The sequence below is a fragment of the Gekko japonicus genome, unplaced genomic scaffold (assembly GCF_001447785.1).
Source record: "Gekko japonicus isolate JY-2015 unplaced genomic scaffold, Gekko_japonicus_V1.1 scaffold824, whole genome shotgun sequence".
Classification (NCBI taxonomy): domain Eukaryota; kingdom Metazoa; phylum Chordata; class Lepidosauria; order Squamata; family Gekkonidae; genus Gekko; species Gekko japonicus.
In genome coordinates this window covers 113380-126658 of record NW_015171528.1, presented here as the reverse complement: position 1 = coordinate 126658, position 13279 = coordinate 113380, and the positions used below count along the sequence as shown (strand labels likewise).

Below are 13279 nucleotides of genomic sequence, written 5' to 3'. Positions count from 1 at the left end.
GAAGTAACCTCCATCTCCAAGTTTGTTTTAATGCTTCAATTGCTTTGCTCCTCCCCTCCTCCAACAGAATGGGGTCTCACTGTGTGGATTCAGATTTATAGTTGTAAATTGGAGGGCGCTAGAAAGCAAGAAAGAGTCATTTGGAGCTGGGATGAAGGCGATCCAGCCTGGTTGTCAGGCACCATCCCAGGAGCAGTTCAGCAGGGCTTGTGGAGTGTGGGGTGGTGCGTTGTCCAAAAAGGAACGCTACCAGCTTGTAGTCCCAGTCTTTGGTTTCCAGCCGCCAGAGCGCTTCCTTGGTTGTTCGGACCATCCGCTCGGCCTGTCCATTTGACGTGGGGTGGAACGGGGCTGACCTGATGTGGCGAATTCCGTAGTACGTCATAAAGTCCTGGAATTCAGTGGAGGTGAAAGCTGACCCATTGTCGGTGACTAGGGTGTCGGGGATCCCCTGGGCACTGAAGATTTTCCACATGGCCCTAATAGCTGACTTAGAGGATGTGGAGCGTACTGGCACCACCTCCAGCCATTTGCTGTAAGTGTCTACTAAGATAAAAAAAACAGCTGACCCTGAAAAGGTCCCGCAAAGTCTAAATGTAAACGGGACCAAGGGCGGTGCGATGCTTCCCAGGCGCAGACGGGAGCCCATGGAGGTTCGGGCCGGGACTCTTGGCAGGCTGTGCATCATTTGATGGTGTCTTCAATGTCCCTGTCAAGCCCCGGCCACCAGACATAGCTATGGGTGAGCGCTTTCATCCGGACCACCCTGGGATGATTCTCGTGCAGGGCAGTGAGGACAAACTATGTCTGGGCTGGGGTCTCCCAGCGAGCAGAAGCGGCCGGTTCCAACACCCCCTGGGCTACCAGGCGATCGAGTTCTGCCTCAATCTTGGGTTTCATTGTGATAGAGGGTGTCTGGCCTTCACTCGAATGGGGCAGACCAAGGGGTCGAGGTCCAAGGAAATGGGGGGCCCGGTGTACCGACCTCGCGTTCCATCAAAAACTTTGGGGAATTCATTACATACGGTAATGATGTAACCCCATGACAAGAACCCCAGGGGACCGAACCACAAGAGACCCAGTAGACTAGTGAGCCACTCCTCCACCACCTGCAAATCTAAAAGTCCATCAAAGTCCTTAAACTGCACCCAGAACTTGCCCCAGCCCTGAACCGCCACAGGGTTCTTATTAAATAAGTGGCTAAATAAAAAAAAATTAAAAATAGTCGAGAAGAAAGATTGTAAGTCTGAAGGGGCTGGGGGGTCATGATAAGAACCAGATACTTTAAGCTGCAAAGGGATCCCTTTTTTTTTGTTTCTTTCTATTCGCATGTCTCTTTAAACATCTTGCGGACTCCATTTTGATGATGACATAAGTGAAACCCAGAAACAAAGAGGGAGCGTGGTGAGGTGACGAGGTGACGGAGGAAAAGGGTGGTGACGGAGAAGTCGGACGAGCGAAGGAGACGGGCGGAAGGAGTCGCGGTGACGTGGAGGTGGTGACGTGGAGGCGGAGACAAGTGTGTGAGCGGAGTGTGGAGTGCGGAGCACATTGGGAAGCAAGAAGGAGAAGATGGAGGAAACGGACAAGTGGAGGAGTGGTGACATGGCGTGTCGAGAAATGAAGAGGGAGAAAGAAGAGAACCAACCGGAACTAATTAGAAAATATGGGACCTTCGTATGGAACTGGTTCAATCTTCGCTTGAAGCACGTGCTTGGAAGAGGGCATTTAAGTTGAGATTTAAGTTATCTGACCCAAGTCATCACCCCCAGGCCAGCTTTCTTCGTTTCATCTTAAAGGACACGACATCCAACCCTTGGTTGTCCCTTCTTGCTGGTAAACTCAGGACATTGGGAGTGCCAATGTCCTCACCTACCGAAGAGCTGATGCCCTCTCAGCTTGAGGAAACCTTGAAGAAACTCAAACAGTTGGAATGGGCCAGTACGTGGCCAGGGCAAGACGCACCTGCTCTCCTTTGGCTTTGGGATTGTCCCCTCCAGAGAGATTTCCTGACTTTTACTCAACGTTATCAATTCCATCTCACCGCCGCGCCTTTATGCTGGCCCGCTTAAATGTATTTCCAACTATGGTAACTCTGGGAAGATTTGGAGGCCTTCCTTACTCAGATCACCTTTGTCTGTGCAATTCTGGCGAAATTGAAACCTTAGATCATCTGATGTTTCGCTGTCCCCACTGGACTCAAGTTAGAGGCACTTATATCTTTCCTATTCTTACGAAGATGAATCTTCCCGCGCAACCTTGGGTGCTTTCAGTACTGTTATCTGACTCAAATGTCGATGGACTGATAACAGCTAACGTGGCGTGGTTCCTGGCTAAGGTGGCTGCTCTCAAGAAACATTGAAAATTTCAGCACTTCTGAAAACTCCAACACCGACTTTTAATCTTCGGATGATTTTAGTCAGTTGGCTCCGCCCCAAGTGTAGTTAGGTAATTTTTAATCTCTGGGCTCAGCCTGGGTTTTATGTGACTGTGATTATGTACCTTGACACATGTTATGTCTATTTTATGTACCTTTTTAATTCCTCTTTTGTATCCTCTTGGTCAAGACTTTGGTCATATAGACCTGTAATAAATTGAATTGAATAGAAAAATACGGGACCTTTTTGAACCTGACCAAATTAATATGAGAAAGAACTTGAGAACTACCTAAAATTATAAACGGGAGACCTGATCAGACTGAAATATTAAGAACAATAAAAATAGACCAACCACAATAGAAGGATTTAAGATTTAGTGCAAAAAGGGGGAAATAATAAAATAATAAAGCATTGTAATTACTGTAAAATAGTAAAAACAACACAGAAATAGAAATAATTATAATCCATGGCTTCCGGTTCTAGTGGTAGTAGGAAAACGTCCCTAACCTCACCAGGGCAAGTAGGAGGTACTAGCCAACTTAAAGCAAACACAATGAGTATCTCACAGATGATTATGAAAGATCTAAAAATACTGATCCAGGAGAGTGTAGCCCAGACAGTAAAATTAACAGTAGAAAACATTTTACCAACACTTATTAAGAAGGAAATAGAACCTATCCAATCCAAAATGGGTGAAATAACAGAGCAGATCAAAATAGAAACGGAGGAAATCAAGAAACAAATAACAGAAAATAAGAAATATTAAAAATTACAACCAATAATGATAAAACAAAGAAAAAGTTCAGGATTTAACAACTTGGCTACTGCTTTCTATACCAGCTGAAGTTTCTGAACCATTTGCAAAGCTAGCCCAGCATAGAATGTGTTTAAGTTATCTAACCTTGATTTTACTGTGCTGCGTAATCTGCATTGAGTCTCAGTGAGAAAGGTGGACTATTAAATGTAGTAAATAAATAAATGTACAACTGGGGCCTGTTGAGGCCCAGGATGTGTAATGCTGTGGACGACTCCGAACAGGATCACTGGACAGCAGTGATGCAGTGTTGGTGGAGAAGTAAGGCTCAGGGCCCAAAGCCTAATAGAGACGGCTCTGAGTTTGAAGCATCTGAGAATAATTTCTACTGAGGTAATGAGCTTTTGTAAACAAAGAGGAATATAATCTTTTGAAAGCTTCCACTTTCAAAATAAGTCTTGTGGATGCGATGAATGCCAGGGTTTTTTTTAAAAAATAAATAAATATCTACAGCCCTTAATCAGAATTTCATTTTTAAAAAACATTTCTATAACAGCATGCCATTCAGGCTAGAAGTCAAATACCTAGAAACTCAATAATTTCATGATTCATCATTAGCATTCCTTCTATATTGGTTTCCTTATTGATACCTGATGTTTTGCAGTCACAGCTTTTAAACTCAGATGATAACTTTTTTTTTAAATAGAATTGGCAGTCTTCTTGGGATAATAGTGCCTAATGTCCATTAGACTGGAGAGTACAGGAGAGAGAGCAAGATATTACTTATTGATACATGTCAGTTTGGCAAACATCAATATGACAGTTCTTCTGTTTTGAACAAGAGAGCCTACTCCTCACAGCTGTTCAATACAGAACTGACATAAGGTATTTCAGGGGTCTTTTCGTAGAAAAAGAACTGCAGGAGCTCATTAGCATGTGGTATGCTAATTAGCTATTAGGCTATTAGCATAATAGCTCATTAGCATATGCAACGCCCCCAGACATCACCGGAAGAGATGTCAGAAGGGGAAGCAAAAGGGGGGGGAGGCATCTTCAAAAGTTTAAACCCCTTCTCACTAGAGTTGGGCCGCAGAAGGAGGAAAGAGGGAAGGAAAGAGAGAGAGAAAGAGGGTAGAGAGAAGGAACGAAGGAAGGAAAGTGAAAAAAGAGGAGGAAAGAAGGAAGGAAAGAGGAAAAGAAAGAGAAGGGAAGAAGGAGGGAAAGAAAGAGAGAGAAGGGAAGAAGGAGGGAAAGAGGAAAAGGAGAGAATGAAAGGAGGGAAAGTGCCGTCATTCTCTCTCGCTCTGAAGTAGGGATGAAAAAATTGTTGGAGTGTTTCCTGGATTATTGTGACCATAATGGACTTTCAGTGAACTTTGAAAAATCTAAAGTTATGGCCTTTGGGGGATTCTGGAAACCTATGAACTGGAGCATAAGGGGTAAAATAATTGAGCAGGTTAAAAGCTTTAAATATCTGGGGGTCACCTTTCATCATAACTCCAGGTGGGTAACACACAGAACAGAGGCAATTAAAACTGCGAACTGCTGTGTGCTCGCAATTTTGCGGTTTTATTACACTAAGGGTAATCAGTATGTGCCAGCAGCTATAAAAGTGTTTGCACACCAGGAAAGTGGCGATGGGCCTCCTCAAGCCTCCCTGGGGCCGCAGTGCTCTGGTGCGGGCCTCGGAAAGGCAGCAACGGGCCTCCTCGGGCCTCCCTGGGGCCGCAGCGCTCTGGCACGGGCCCCAGGAAGGCAGCGACGGGCTGCAGCATGGGGTCCTGGGGGCGGGGCTTGCTGCTGCCACCATTTTGCCAGCTTCTGGGCTCACGGAGCGGTGCTCCGGCGTGCTCCAGCCCCAAAAGACCCCTCAGGCATTTAGAAACTTTTTAGGTGGTGAATGGGTCTTTACACAGATATTATTTCAAAGGCTGTTGATTTTATAGTTAGATACAAAGAGAAAGTTGTTGTAATGACCTAAGAAAAGAATTAAGGGAATTTTTGATCTAAAGATGAAAAGGAGAGCTTGAGAAATTGTATCAGTGTGACTCATTACTAAAAAGAGATGGAGAGGCCAGTAGTAATTTGGTAGTAATTTGGAGGGTTAGATTTCATAACTCAAAGATGGTATAGGTTGCAGTGGGCTGCAAGGAAGAGGAAGATGCGGAAGGATCCATTCTTCCCCCACCTTTTGTGAACTCTTTCAGTAGATCCAGCCCTATGGTAACAAGCAGAAGGTGATGATGCAATTTCCACCGAATTAGAAATAGATAGAACCACCCTAGGCTGTTGTGAGAGACTGAATGCAATTGTACTATTCTTTCCATCCATGGCAACTCTTATGATGGTCTAGGAGAAGATAAATTATTAGTATTTATTAGAGCAGAAACCAAGTTGATGTTTAAAATGGATCTTGTGTAAAGAGATTGATTCAAAGGTCAAGTTTTGAACACAGCCGATTATTCTTGAAATACAAGGTTCAATTTTGTATCCATCTTTAAACTTTGAAATTTATGTTTGTTCCTTAGAACTGCTTTTCATTTTTATTAGCTCTGACAGACAAATAACATTATTTTTCATTTCCCATCCTATCAGTGAAAAATTGCCATTCAATTTGATGGACTTTATATGTCAGATTTGGGATACTTGCATGGATTGTGTAGATCAGTGGTCCCCAGCCTTTTTGAGCCTGCAGGCATCTTTGGAATTCTGACACACAGCAGTGGGCACTATCAGAAAATGGCTGCCACGGTGGGTGGAGCCAACCACAAAATGTCGGGGTTTGAGGTTATATATCGCTCTAATAGTAACTCTTCAACATTTCAGGCAGAAAGTCTGTTTAACAGGATGCCTTTTAATCTTCACAGACAATCAAAAGACCTGCTGGGCAAACGCCTCACCTGGCCTGGCCACTTTCTAAAAGCGTTTGGTGAATGTCAGGAAAGATGTTGGTGGGTGCCACTGCACCCATGGGCACCATGCTGGGGACCCCTGGTATAGGTGCTCTAGTTTGAGAGTATTTCTCAAGATATGGGTCAGGCCCAGTTTCTGATAAGTGGAAGCCTTGGAAGATGGGGAAAGCGGAGCTGTCCAAATCAGTAAAGAGCAGCCAAAGAGAAGTCTGTTACTGGCTCAGGCCAGTGAGCATACCTGATCAGAATGGCCATAAAGAGTCAGACAGGTTTATCTGACCTGTTTATGGGATGAGACTTTCTTGTCTGTCTGTCTGTCTGGACTGCCTACAACTTCCACACTTCATTTGGAGTTTGGTAGTGGAGTAAGGAGCTGCGGTGGCTCCAGTGGTTAAGATGCTGAACTGCAGGCTGTGAAAGGTCAGTAGTTCAGCAGTTCGAGACCCGTGTGTGCCGCATGACAGAGTGAGCTCCCGTCTCTAGTTCCAGCTCCTGCCAACCTAGCAGTTCGAAAGCAAGAAATTGCAAGTAGATAAATAGGTACCACTTCGGTAGGAAGGTGACAGCGTTCCGTGCGCCTTGGTGTTTAGTCATGCCAGCCACATGACCATGGAAATGTCTTCGGACAGCGCTGGCTCTTCGGCTTTGAAACGGAGATGAGCACCGCAACCCTAGAATCGGATTCGACTGGCTTTCGAGCAAGGGAACCTTTACCTAGTGGAGCAGAGAGGAGGGAGGCAGCATGATATAGCCGAACTTCATCAGATCTCAGAAGCTAAGAAAAGTCAGTACTGGCTCCACAGAGGAAGGCAATGACAAACCTGTTGGAGTTTGAAAGTTCTCTCCCTGAAGTCATGGAAGAATTTACATGTCTGTTTATGCATGCTGATATCCTATTTAGTTAGAGGCCCAATGACAGACCTTGCAAAGATTTGCAGTCAGAGCAAAGTGATAAAATGCATAATTAGTTAGGTTCAGGATTCTCCAATTGGGTAGTCAATAGATCAAAAGATGTCCCAGGGGTGGAGACTTAGAAAGTTTATTGCTCTTCATTCTAACTCTCACCTGGGGCAAGCACATGTGTTTTAGACTTTAAAGAATCAAGATGTACGTTAGTACATTCAGAGAAGACATTAATCCTTTGTTTTGTTTCCAGCATTTCCCAGTTTACCCTCCCTCGTTAGTAACGTTTCTTGTTTAAAAGCTAATACAAGTGTTCTGCTACATTTATTCTCTACTTTTACATAGAAATCTCTAACAAAACCACCTCTGCTTTTTACTTGCCTTCAGAGTCCTTTGCTGGAATCACCTAGTTAAGGAGTTATTTGGGAGCCAGAGCTCGTTGTTGAAAGACTAGTTTGGTTGATTGAAGTTTTCAGCCGGTCTGAGGCTTACAGCTGGCGAAAACTGGCAGGTGAGGTAATGATTGGGCAGGCAATTCCAGTGCTGCTGGGGAGGGGAATGTATAGCAGTGGGACCAGGCATGGAATTAAGGGAAGTGGACGGAGAAGTAGAGTAGCTTGGCCCCCTTCCAGCCTGTGTCCCATCCCAAAGGTAGTAAGTTGTGGGGCTAGGATGACTGACCCCCCTCCGACATTGGCGTTGTGTAACTCCAGGTCTATTAATAATAAAACCATGGTCCTTCAGGACTTTCTGCAGGAGCAGAATGTAGACCTGGCGTGTGTGACCGAGACCTGGGTGTGAGAGGGAGAGAACCTCCTGGGTTCTCGATCCTTCACCAGTTGTGGACTAGGGGGTGGGGGGATGGAGTGGCTCGATTCATTTGGGAGGCTTACTCCTTCAGGGTGCTCCCATCACTGAGAATCTCAGGCATTGTGTCAGCTTAGTGTGGGAAGCTGGGGACCGTCTGGCAATTTGGTCAGTGTACCGACCGCCCAATGGACCAGCCAATAGCCTACCATCCCTGGCAGAGGCCATATCAAGCTGGGCATTGGAACACCCTAGACTGATAGTCCTGGGTGATTTCAGTGTCCATGTTGATGATGCGGCCTCTACTCAGGAAGTGGACCTAGTGTCATCCATGGTGGCACTGGGACTCTCAATTTGTAACCACTCCCACTCACTGGGCTGGGCACACGCTTGATTTGATCTTCACAGCAGGGGTTACAGTGGACCAGATTACTGCTTTGGCAGTACCATGGTCAGACCAGTTTGCCCTGATGGCCCATCTGAATGTCCCACTCTGACCCTGTTTGGGCGGTGAACTTATTTTGGCTCGCCTGCGGAGCCAAATGGACCCCATGTGGCTTCAGATGGCTCTCCAGGAACCAAACCCCCCTGGTGGCTTGTTGTTATTTATTTATTTATTATTTATTTAATCAGCTTTATACCCCGCCCTCCCAGCCTAGGCCAGCCCAGGGCAGCTTACATAAAATCAGCAGAAACATTTGATAGATGAGCTTGTAGAGGACTGGCATAGCCGACTCTTGGAGCCATCGATGAGATTGCCCCCCCCCACGATGCCCTCTGCACCCTCGTTCTAGGCCCACTCCATGGTTTACCCAGGAGCTCTGGCTGATGAAGCAGGGGCTAAGACGACTAGAGCGACAGTGGTGGCGAACATCTTATTGGACGTTTATAAGATCCTATGAGATGACAATCAAAGCCGCCAAGAGAGAATATGATACAGCCACGATTGCGTCTGCAAGCTCATGCCCAGCCCAATTATTTAGAACGATTCAGTCCATTACTGCCCTATCACAAGGCAGTCCAAATACTAGGGAATTGGACATTGGCTGCTAGACTTTTGTGAGCTATTTTGCAGATAAAGTCTTGTCGCTCCGCTGTGACCTCTCCACAGTGAGTGAACTCGAGGCTCCATGTACATCCTCTAGTCAGGTTATGGATCATTTCGACCAACTCAGCCTGGAGGAAGTCGACAAGCTGCTTCTAACTGTGCACCCCACCACTTGCTCCCTTGATCCATGCCCTTCGTGGCTAATTAAAGCTGGCCACAAGGGGATTCGAGGTGCTCTATGGGAGATTATCAACAAGTCCCTATAGGAGGGGTGGTTTCCTGGGGCACTTAAGGAAGCAGTGGTCTGCCCTCTCTTGAAAAAGCCATCTCTGGACCTGGCTGAATTGGCTAATTATCAGCAAGTTTCTAACTTGCCCTAGCTGGGCAAGATAATAGAGAGGGCTGTGGCAATTCAGTTACAGGGCTTCTTGGATGATGCTTCGATTTTAGATCCCTTCCAGTCTGGCTTTCGCCTGGGCCACAGGATGGAGATGGCACTGGTTGCCCTCACAGACGACCTCCGGAGGCATCTGGATTGGGGCAGATTGGCAGTGCTGTTGTTAGACCTGTCGGCAGCATTCGACACGGTCAACCATCAGCTACTGATCCACCGCCTCACCGACATTGGGGTCCAGGGACTGGCCTTGCAGTGGCTTGCTTCCTTTCTCCAAGGTCAAGGACAAAGCGTGGCACTGGGGAAACAACTGTCTCAGAGACACCCACTGGATTGTGGAGTGCCTCAAGGGGCAGTGTTATCCCCAATGCTCTTTAATATCTATATGTGCCCCCTTGCCCAGATTTCCCAGAGTCATGGACTGGGATGTCACCAGTATGCAGATGACACTCAGCTCTATCTGTTGTTGGGCAATCAGTCCGAATCCAAACCAGAAGACCTAGACCAGGCATTACAAGCCATGGCTTCTTGGCTCCAACTGAGTCAGCTGAAATTGAATCCAACGAAGATGGAGGTCCTGTGCCTGAGCCGGGGCAGTCTGGGGGTAGGGATCCAACTTCTGATCTTTGATGGGGCTCCTTTGGTGCCAGCGCTGGAGGTTAGGAGTCTGGGAGTGTTCCTGTATGCCTCCTTAACAATGAAGGCCCAGGTAGCAGCCACTGCCAAGTCAGTCTTTTATCATCTACGACTGATTAGGCAGTTGGTTTCCTTCCTCAAATGCAATGACTTGGCAACAATGATCCATGCAATGGTCACCTCGAGGTTGGACTACTGTAATGCTCTCTTTGTGGGGCTGCCCTTGTCTCAAATCCAGAAGCTGCAGCTGGTGCAAAATGCTGTGGCCAGGCTGTTGATGGGACTCCCAGTTTGGGAGCACATCCAGCCGGTCCTAAAGGCACTGCACTGGCTGTGCAGCAACTGGGACTTATCTTGTCCAGCAACTGGGACTTATCTTGTCCAGCAACTGGGACTTATCTTGTCCAGACTTAAATGGGGCAAGTATCAGGCCCATAGCCAGGAAATTATTGGGGGGGCCACTGGCCAAAGTGGTGGGCTCCCCAAAAAGCCCCAGTCATGATATCACCAAAAAAATATTAAAATACCAGACGTATTGTGGATGGTGTAGGTGAAGTTGGTGAGGGTGTTGAAGGCAGCCATGGAGGCTTCAGCGAAGACCAAGTTGACCAGGAAATAAACACCTCTGTTTCCCAGTTCCACCCCCTCCCTGGATCCTTTGCCAAGAGGAGTCTCCAGAGCCGGTGGCGTCAAGCTTTCCCCTGCTCACATGTGCAGTCGATGCTCCTTTCACCCGGGACTCTGGCTTGCTGGGTGGATTTGCATGGTGAGGGGCAGATGTGGCACTGCTAGTGGCTGAGAGCTACCAAGGGGCTGGCTGGCAGGTGAGGTGGCATACGGACAGGGCAGCTGCAGTGAGCTGCTAAGGGGCCAGTGGGTGGGCATGGCGAGGCAGCACACAGACGGTGTGGCTGCAGTGGGCCACCGAGGGAAGGCAGGCAGTCTGGGATGGCAGCGGATGAGGGTGAGGAGGCAGAAGATGAGGCAGAGGTGCCCTTGCTGCGTGGGGACTTCTTGTGGGATATGCTGGCTCAGGGCTGCCACAACAAGCAGCAAAGGGGGGGGTTATAGGTGGTCGGTCGTGGGAATGGAGGCACAAAAAATAAAAAAATGGGAAGTTGGGGGGCCTTTGAAGTAAGTCAGGATCCCAGGCCTTGTGGGGCCCCACCATAGCTACAGGCCTGGTAAGAATCCTGCAAAGGATTACATCCATGGTCTGGCCGAAGAGGTGGAGCGTGAGCTGCAAGCCTGGCACTGCATCTATGCTGGGCTATCTTGGCATGAGCCTGCTCTCTGCCTCTGCTGCTCCTGCTGAGTGGAAGCAGATCCTAGTGGCCTTGTGGGCTGGGTCCTGGGCTGGTGCCTAGTTGCCCCAGGACCTGAGGGGACGGAGGGAAGTTCTTGTGGAGGAGCTCCAACTGCAGGCTCCTCAGAGGCAACTTCTGGTAGAGGAGCTCCAACTGCAAGATCCTCAGGCAGCCTCTGGAACAGATGGGCCACGGGCATCTACCATGCAGGGGTCTCCCAGAGTTTCCTGCTCTCCCCCAGGCCATGTTTATGGATCCTCCTATGAGACATTTGAGTTGGAGCCATGAGACTGCCTTTGGGCAGCCTAAGCCCTTTCAGACAGTTCCCTTTTGTAATTCCTATTTTATAATTCCATGTTCTGCATTGCTTATGATATATTATGTCTGATATGTTTTCCTTTTTGCATTGTTTTTCTAATTTTCGTAATCCCAGTCCTATTGCTTTATTGTCTGCCTTACATTGTTTAATTGCATTGTTTTACATTGATCTGCCTTCACTCTCAGCAAGAAAGGCAGTGATAAATAAAGCAAATATCTTTCTTGTTTTCCCGCAAAGTTTTTAACATAATAAAATATCACTTTTGATGTTGAAATGGAACAGTTTTAAGAGGTCAACAGAAATGTTTAAAACTTAGTCTTGCTTTTCTAAATTCAGTGTCAATCATCCAGCAGCCCAAATGTCCACATGTCTTAGGGCCCTCATGTTTGCAACCCACTTGCATTGTACCCTAGTGTAGTTGTATGGATAGTGCCTGCACCATTCCCATGTTTTCCTGGTAGCTGCTGGCGCTACCATGGAGGCTGTACTCATTGTTGGACTGCTCCATTTGGAAAGTAGTTGGCAAAAGTTCTGGCCCTTGTGTGAAAGCTCTGCTACATGGAAAAGTTTCTAGAACCCTCTTTGCATAGAGGCTTGTAACACTTGATCCTAAACAATTCCTTTCGTGTTTCTCATGTCCAGCCCCCAGTGACATGTCATCCCCTTAAACAGTGAATCACGATAGATCACTTAGAAAGGTTAAGCTTCTCTTCTTCCCTTAATTCTTTCCTATCAGAAGCTGTCTAGGGAGTTTTCAGGTTTGCTGAAACTGTTACAATTGTTCTGCTCCAGTTTGTAGTATGATTTCTCCTCACTGATTTGAGATGTGCTCAGGGCTCATTTCATAGGAAAAGAGGTGCAGGAGCTCATTAGCATAGCTCATTAACATAACTTATTTGCATATGCCACACCCCCTGACATCACCGGCAGTGTGTCAGAGGGCAACCCCCACCGCTCAGGCTCCACTGGACTGTTTTGGATTGCTAGCTATTGGGGGGGGGACGTGCAGATCTGCTCTCACAGAGGAGAGAGAGCTTGTACCTGAATAAAACTTGGTCTTAAAGGCGCCACTGGACTGTTTTTGGGGGGGGGCTCGGCAACTTACCTGGCTGCTTCTTGCTCTGACTGAGGGCTGCTGGGAGCAGGGGGTAGGGCTTGTTGCATGTGCCTGCCCCCTGGACTCTTTACTGCCGGAGCTCCACTCCTGTGCGCTCCTGCAGGAAATGACCCCTGGATGTGCTGATGCCCAAACCATTGTGTGAGTGGATTAGGAGAGCTTATTTTTGGTGCCATTCACCTTCTTCATATATTAGTTCTAGCATCTCTGGACATTGAGACAGTTGTGTCCCACCACCTCAGATATTCTCCTCACTGAAGTCTGCCTTCAGCCTCCACATTCTCCAGATGTATTTCCTCTCCATGTAGCAATAATCACAGAATTATCTTTTCTCAGATTTTGCTAATATTATGTGAAGTTATTTGGTTATACTGAATTCTGTTTTTTTTTTCTTCAGGGCTGAAAAAACAGAAGTTCTGAGTGAAGATCTCTTGCAGGTACAGTGTCCTCTGCCTACAGCAAACTGAATTGTTTCATCCTTTGACATTTTACACCTCTAGAGATATCAGTTTTCTAGAAACACAAATCCCTTTCCTCAAGAGAGGGGCTATTTTTTAAACAGAAAAAAGAAAGAAATCTTGAGGGAAACTGAAATATATTCAGTGCTTACTTCCTTATAAAGCTAAGTTTATTTTACTGATTTCAACCATTAATAACTTTGTAGGCATATAAAAGGGTACTATCTCTCCTTATATATAAATCTG

The 13279-nt window shown here is 46.8% G+C and overlaps 1 protein-coding gene across 1 annotated transcript in view; it reads left to right on the top strand.

The window, feature by feature from the left end:
• The first annotated feature begins 473 nt into the window (after nucleotides 1-473).
• ARHGAP44 (Rho GTPase activating protein 44) overlaps nucleotides 474-13279 on the top strand; it is a 105062-nt gene continuing 92256 nt past the window's right edge. The window contains exons 1-2 of the mRNA XM_015419517.1: nucleotides 474-535; nucleotides 12973-13012. Of these exons, the coding sequence (XP_015275003.1) occupies nucleotides 474-535; nucleotides 12973-13012 (102 nt within the window). The remainder of the gene's footprint in view (nucleotides 536-12972; nucleotides 13013-13279) is intronic.